At 34.9% G+C, this 7,958-nt stretch overlaps 1 protein-coding gene across 1 annotated transcript in view; it reads left to right on the top strand.

Annotated features, from left to right (window-relative positions):
• HDAC4 (histone deacetylase 4) overlaps positions 1 to 6,150 on the top strand; it is a 30,818-nt gene extending 24,668 nt beyond the window's left edge. The window contains exons 11-17 of the mRNA XM_018540874.1: positions 1,399 to 1,726; positions 1,970 to 2,413; positions 2,719 to 2,982; positions 3,233 to 3,579; positions 3,756 to 4,310; positions 4,851 to 4,990; positions 5,823 to 6,150. Coding sequence (XP_018396376.1) covers positions 1,399 to 1,726; positions 1,970 to 2,413; positions 2,719 to 2,982; positions 3,233 to 3,579; positions 3,756 to 4,310; positions 4,851 to 4,990; positions 5,823 to 5,886 — 2,142 coding nt within the window. The 3' untranslated portion in view covers positions 5,887 to 6,150. The remainder of the gene's footprint in view (positions 1 to 1,398; positions 1,727 to 1,969; positions 2,414 to 2,718; positions 2,983 to 3,232; positions 3,580 to 3,755; positions 4,311 to 4,850; positions 4,991 to 5,822) is intronic.
• The last annotated feature ends 1,808 nt before the right edge of the window (positions 6,151 to 7,958 follow it).

Genomic DNA, 7,958 nt, shown 5'->3' with positions numbered 1-7,958 from the left:
TTCAAAAATGTTTTTTATGTATCAAGAACTCTAGGTATTCACAAAATAGTTCTGTTAAGCTGATCAGAACTATGCGACCTTGAATTTCGTTAAAAAGTTAGCACCCCATTTTAAAAAAATTATTAAAAAATGATTATTAAGCGCATATGTCATTAAAAATCATAGAGAACTCTTCGTATCGTCAAATAGAAGCAGGAATTATCATCAGAACTATTGTATCTAAAAATTAATTTTTCAAAGATTTTTAAATTTTTTTTTATTTTTCTAAAATTTTTTTTACATATCAGGAACTCTAGGCAATCGCAAATTGAAGCTATTAAGCCGCTCAGAACTAATCCACCTCGAAATTCGATAAAAAGTTAGCACCCCATTTTTAAAAAATGTAAAAAAGACGTTTATTGAGCGGAACTCTTGTTATTAACTATAGGGAACTTTCGTCTCGTCAAAAGGAAGTGGGAACTCTAATCAGAACTCCTGAGTACTATAGTTGGGATACTAACTTAACATACCCCGTTTTTCCAATTACGACTCGTGCTTTTTTTTTTAATTACAAAATGGCAATTTAAATTTTATAGTTTTCTTTTAAATATATGACTGACTAGACTAAGTCTAGTGTCGCTTGTACACAGTAGCTAAGTCAGCTTTTCGATGCTTGGTTTTTTTTTTATACTTTCAATTCAATACTATTTAATAATAAAAGTGATTCACTGTGTCTGATACTGACTGGCCAAAATATTCCAAAGACCGGTTTTTGAACACTGAATAATGTTTGCGATACGGTATCATTGTGAATACAGTGAGTGAATATCTCGTCACTCCCGGTGTATTTAAAAAAAAAATCTTTTTTCGAGAAATTAGCTTTACATTTAAGCTTTACGTAAGTATCGGCAGTGTTCACGAAATGTTGGCATTCTAACAATAGATTTAAACACGGAGATAACCCACGAAAAGCATAATTTTTGTATTCACTTTCTTTAAACTGACTCACTATTTGCTCACTTTTTCGAGAATAAAACTCACTTTTCTCACTATTTTTGACACCTATAGTCGCTCCCATGCCTGTTTATGTTATTACTTTGTTTCTGAAAAAAGCTCAAAAATGAGCTGATGAAACATGTAAGCACATTTTTAGAATAAAGAAGTTTTGTTTGTTATATACTAGCATTTGTAGTAAAGTTATCTGCGCCTGACTTTTAGTGCCCTTTTCTCTCAAAATTTCTATTTGATTTATAAGGAGTCTTTGTGATTTAAAATTATATGGTTTAAATATAATGAATTAAATTTATACAAGAATATAATCATTCATTTCAACAAAGATAAAAATAATGCTACGATAATTTTAAAGATCTTTTCAAATCATGTTTGGCTGACACGTTTTGGGTTATTTTCTGTTCCCAGAGTGGGACAAAATTGGCGCCGGTCTCAGAAGCGGAAGTGCGAGCTGCGTTCACAGCACGTCTTGGCATGCCGCTCACCGGTCAAATGCTGCATGGTACTTTACCGTTCTATCCGTCCCTGACGGTTATCGAGGGTGAGCCGGCGTACATCCACAAACAGATACAACAGAATCTACAAGAGCAGGTGACATCGCCGTCCGTGACGATGGGTGGTAGCAGACAGCATCCAGCAATGGTAGCACCAGTGTATCATACCGCGGCACCGATCACGGACACCCAAGTAGCGCAAGCAAGACTGCAAAAGGCTGGTCATCACCGGCCTTTAGGTAGTATGTTCCCTCTTTGTTTTCGAAGCTCTTACCGTGCACGTGTCCTGTTCTAATGGACAATGGTCTTCGTTGAAAAAAGTGTTCTGGAAAGGAAGCTAAACTTACTGAGATTAATAATCAAAAGTTTTTCGAGAGACCATTTCTATACGAAACATAGCACGCACCATTCCATAACTCCTTACAGATAACGTGGTTTAAGCGTTTACACAACAGTTCCTTTTTTTTTTTTTTTTCCAAATATAGGTAGAACCCAATCTGCGCCCTTACCGTTAGGTCATCCGATGCTACAGAGCGGCATGATAGCACCGACTACCCATTACGAGGAGTACCTCGCAGAGAAGCAATTGCATGATCAGCAACAAGCGCACAATTACCTGAAACAACAAATTCGTCAGACTGTTCTGACGCGAGTGGGCTCGCGCAGTCAAACCAATCAGCTGGATGAAGCGCCAGAATCCGAAGAATCCGAAGTAATAGATCTCACGGGCAAGAAAGATCATCCAGAGGAAAGCGAGATCTCGAAACAGCAGAGGGACCGTGAACAATTCCTTCAACAACAGAGAGATCTTATGATGAGGCATACATTGCAAACGAATGAATCAACCATCTACGCCGGAGGTTTAAGCAGAACTTCTCAGTCAGCTAGACCACTCTCTAGAGCATTGTCGAGTCCTTTAGTACACCTAGGTAAAAGATATTCTTTTTCTATCATAAATGATATGACGCACTATAAAGATTTGATGTTTATTAATCCTTGATGTTTTTTTTTTTTTTATAAAATATGATTTTATTTGATGCATTGAATGGATTGTTGAATTTGTTTTCAATACTGATTCCATGTGACATTTAAACATCTCTTTTTCTCCTCTCCTCCTCTTCCTCCTCTCTGTCTATAAGAAATATAGACTATAGAAAGACAGAAAGGATTGACGTAAATTTAATCTAATTGTCAAAAAAATATTTTTAACTCGTGAAATAATTTGTCTCCGAAGGTCCTCAGAACAGCGATATTTTTGCACGAGGTTCTTCGCATCGACCTACTACGGGATTAGCTTACGATCCATTGATGTTGAAACATGCATGTGTCTGTGGCGAAACGGTCAGAGGTCATCCTGAACATGGTGGTCGATTGCAGAGCGTATGGGCTAGGTTATCGGAAACGGGCTTGTTGCAACGTTGCGACCGAATACGCTCGCGCAAAGCCACACTCGAAGAGATTCAAACATGTCATAGCGAAGCCCATGCACTTTTATTTGGTGAGTTACTCTTTTAATGCTATTTTACCTTTATAAACAAATAATTAAAATTCTAAAATTTGTTCCTTTTTTTTATATACGTTATATAAATAGCAAGTTGACATTATTTGTCGTTAAAATATTGACAAATAACGTCACTTTGTCACCTTATAATTATTTAGTAAACTCATGAAATTTTGTTACACAAACTTTTTTGTCATTCTATATTAATTATATTACTATATGATATTAATTTGAGTGATATGCGCAGGAACGAATCCGTTGAATCGACAGAAATTGGATATGTCCAAGCTGTCGCAATTGCCTATCAAAAGTTTCGTTCGACTTCCCTGCGGCGGAGTTGGAGTTGATTCTGACACAACGTGGAATGAGCTTAATACTGCACCTGCTGCCCGAATGGCAGTGGGATGTGTTGTTGACCTTGCGTTCAAGACAGCAGTGGGTGATATTAAGAACGGCTTTGCTGTGGTAAGACCACCCGGGCATCACGCAGAGACTAATCAAGCCATGGGTTTTTGCTTCTTCAATTCAGTGGCAATTGCAGCGAGGCTACTTCAGCAGAAACTCGACGTTAGAAAAATTTTAATCTTAGATTGGGTGAGAATGTTATTATTATTATGCAACATGATTTTTTTATGACGAGAATTTTAATATCACTATAAGCAATGTGAAACAACAAATTGAAATTATAATTAAATTAGACTACAATTCTAAATATGTTCGGACATGCTGTATGACAAAATATTATATTATGCTTTTTATATCTTCTTCAGGATGTTCATCATGGAAACGGTACTCAACAAATGTTTTATGATGATCCACGGGTGCTGTACCTGTCGATACATAGACATGATGACGGTAATTTCTTCCCTGGAACCGGAGGGCCTACTGAATGCGGTGCTGGTAAAGGTCTTGGTTACAACGTGAACGTGGCATGGTCAGGTGGCTTGAATCCGCCTATGAGCGACGCGGAGTATCTCGCGGCATTTCGTACGATTGTCATGCCAATTGCTAAAGAATTCGATCCAGACATTGTGATTGTCTCGGCCGGCTTCGATGCTGCTGTTGGTCATCCGGCGCCACTGGGTGGCTACAAAGTCAGTCCGGCATGCTTCGGCAGAATGACACAACACTTACTTAATGTAGCCGATGGCAAGGTCATCCTTGCCTTGGAAGGAGGTTACGATTTAGCAGCGATCTGTGATTCGGCACAAGAATGCGTTCGGGCGTTGCTTGGTGACGAAGTCAGTCCTCTCCGAGACGAAGAACTCACGAGAATTCCTTGCCAAAACGCCATTGATACGCTGCAGAAGACCATTGCTATCCAGGTAAGTCGAATATTGCATAATACAATTGAATCTTTGTATTTGTTAAGTACCTTTCAAATAATGAGCATTTATTTCTTTTTATTTCTGAGCTTTTCATGTATGCATGTATACTATCTATCATATTTAATGTTCCTAAAACAAATTACAATTAATATCAATTCTTATTGGATTGCTAAATTTCAAACCGTCGGATGTCGTACGCAGTGTGAATCCTTCATAAGCCTTTAGACTACCGAGGTTTTAGACTAAATTACAATTAATCTATGAATTTCTTTATTCACAATTTTTAACTCATTGCGTATAATAACAAATTAATTAATACGTTAAAAGGAATACATGTTTTTCTTTTTATGTACTTATATCCGAGGTTAAACTGAGCGCACTATGTAATATTCCCAGCACAATATTCCCAGACCGAACAATTATTGAGTCGTATCGTTTGGTGGGGATAATACTCTTCAAATTCCCTCCTGTATACTCTGAATGGGTGCTTCCCAATTGTTTAATATTTTAATATAAATATATTATTTTTTTTCTTAGATGTCACACTGGCCTTGCGTAAAACTCACTGCTCATACAGTCGCAATGAGCGCTATAGAGGCAAGTCAGAAGGAACACGATGAAACGGAAACCGTGTCTGCAATGGCCTCTCTATCTATGCAGCAGCCTACAAACCTTACGTTAGTATTAAATATCACTTTTTTGATCATCTAATTTCATCATCTAGACTAGAATAATTGAATATTAATATATAATTAAATATCACATACATATGTTAATACATACAAAAAAGTTTTCTATTATGAGATAATTGATTCATCTCATTTTTCTGACCGTAAAAGTATTAAGGTACATTTATCAAAAAATTATTTGTTTCAAAATTCAATATTTTATGTCAACACATCATAAATAAGGTATAAAATATTTCATGAACTATTGATTTTTTGGTATTTCTAGCTTAATACTTTTATATGCAGAGTAATTAGTAGAATCATATTTTGTAAAAGAAAATATATAATTCCATTAAAGAAATTTTAAGTAAAAAATTTTGACCTTGAGAATATTCTCTCAAGCTCAACCGAGATCACCATCTTTTTACCTTGTAATTGAAAAACTTTTGTTTGAATCATTTTTATCTTAAACTTAGAATTTTAAGGTATTCTACAAGGTGGATTAAAGTGAACCACACTGTACATATACGTGAGCAACTTGACAAGTTTTTTAAGTCAGAAAAAAAAAACTATCTCTGTGTGACTTAAAAAACTTTTCAAGTTGCCCACGTATGTATATATACAGCCGGTCACAGAAAGGTTACAACACTTTTTTCGATGGGTTTTAGTATACTTGCTTAATTATTTAAGTTCAACCGCTTTACGAAGCTGAGTTTTGAAATCCATTAAAAAAAAGTGTTGCAACTTTTCTATAACCGGCTGTGCACACGTGCACGCACGCACGCACGCACGCACACACACGCACACACACATACATGTATATGTATATTTAAAACAATAGGACCACACCAGAACATTCCCGAGAGGTCTCCGAAGAGCCAATGGAACAGGACGAGGCCAAGTGAGATGCATGAAGATCATTCTGCTAGATGTAGAAGGCATTAGTTAATTGCACGAAACTGTGAAAATGCTTTTTCGAATTTTTAAAAGTGCATTTCTCAGTACAGATTGAGAGACCGTCATCACGCATGACTGTTGTGATAGACACACGGTCAGCTGCGAATATTCTACTTACGAAAACACGATCAACGCATGTCAATTCGTACACGATCCCACGTTTAAGATTTTCAAATATTTTTTTTCAAATGACATAAATGATAAATAAACGACGGCCAAGTAATAAGGAAGAAATGATCTGTAATGTTTCATAGATGGTTGATGATAATTTGCAATGATGCGTCATCAATCTTCTTTTTTTGTGCTGAATGCGAAAGCAAAGTTGTTTGTGAGTTTTGCAAATATTTCTATTGTACTTCGCGCGTTTGATGAGCGAGATTGTTGTATACCTATGGACGACAAATTACGTTGTCCATTCTATAGATTTCCTTTTTTATTGTGGATAAGATTTGTAATCTTTTTAACGAATCACTGTTAAAATTGTTGAGATGAACTCAAGCGCGTCCAACAGCTTTTACCCACAAATTGGCTATCGCTTAATAAATTTTCAATTCCAGTATCAATTCTTATCGACGAACAACGAATGGTCTCGAGACTTGATGTAAAAACTGGAATGGAGACATTTTATAGTAATATTAAAACTCTTGTCTGGATGATTTTATTTGATTATTGTGGAAAAACGATAGTAGAGCAAGCACATTGTCGTTCGATAATTCGATAGGAGAAAATAAATTGTGAACACATGTTCTTCGAAAATTCGATGGATATTTGCGAGTAATTTATTGATATTATCAATATAAATAGTAAGCTAATCGAACTTTGTCACAGTTGTATAAAACAAGTCACATCGTGTTGCCTTGGATAATTCGCAAGAAGAATTAATTGTTCATGATCATCCGTGTGTATATTTTTGAAAGCTAATTGTGACCTCGGACGTCTATTTACAAAGAAAGAGATCCATGTGTATCTCTCCGATTTTGATCTTTCATTAGACTGTTTTCTAGACAAAAATGAAGAATACGTTTTGTTTTATACATGTTCTAACGTAATTTTAAAGAGTGAAACACTCTTTTTAGAATAAATCAGTTTTTTTCTTTCAAAATAAGTATCGTCAAAACTATAAGAGATAGAAAAAAAATGTTTAAAGTAAGAAATTAAATGGTTTTGAAGAATACTTTATAATTATAATAAAATTTTTGAGATTATTTTTTTACATATCTGTACTACTTAATTTCAAAATTATTTAACTTTTATTCAAATATTTTTATTCAATTGCTTATATTTCTGACAATATTTGCTTCGAAAAAAAAAACCGATTTTTTTCTAAGGGATGTTTTATCCCTTGAAAGTGCGTTAGGGGACACATGAAACAAAACCTCTTATTTTTGTCTAGAAAATATAAAAACATTTGAAGTTTATCAAAATCAGGAAGAGACTTAGGTTTCTTTCCTTTTTAAAACATTTTCAACGAGCCGTATATTATCGAAATATTCAGGGAGACAAGTACAGGGAATTTGAGAAAGAGCTGTGTTAATACAATAAATGTATATCTCAAACTCTAATGCTCGGTCCACAACCTTGCTTTAAGTGGATGTAAGCGTTAAACTTTAAGTGCTAGGTGATGTCATATCCGTCCTTAAACTTTAATCCGTAAAACATAAGTTGTAAGGAAATGGGCAATTTCCATTTTTTAATGCTAAATAAGTCCTGGATATGTACATCAGCCAAAAAGAGATAAGAAATAACAGTTACAACATGTAATAAGATTTTAAATGTATGTGTATCGCGAGTGATGAGATCTGCAGTACAATATGGAAAGCAAAATTGACTCTTAATAAATATTATATGTACCAAATTGTGAAAACCAGACGAAATTGAGGAGTACGATATTCTCGATAACTGTTCTGTTGTAAATGAAAAGATATCATTTCTAGAAGTTCGTCAAATTGATCCGGTGTCATTCTTGTTAATTTAAAAAACTTTTCATGATCATTATTTTTGTATTTCATAAATGTTTTTT

This window comes from Cyphomyrmex costatus, unplaced genomic scaffold (genome assembly GCF_001594065.2).
Source record: "Cyphomyrmex costatus isolate MS0001 unplaced genomic scaffold, Ccosl1.0 scaffold273, whole genome shotgun sequence".
Lineage (NCBI taxonomy): Eukaryota > Metazoa > Arthropoda > Insecta > Hymenoptera > Formicidae > Cyphomyrmex > Cyphomyrmex costatus.
The sequence above is the reverse complement of the archived record's forward strand: the minus strand, read 5'-3'. Positions and strand labels throughout refer to the sequence as shown.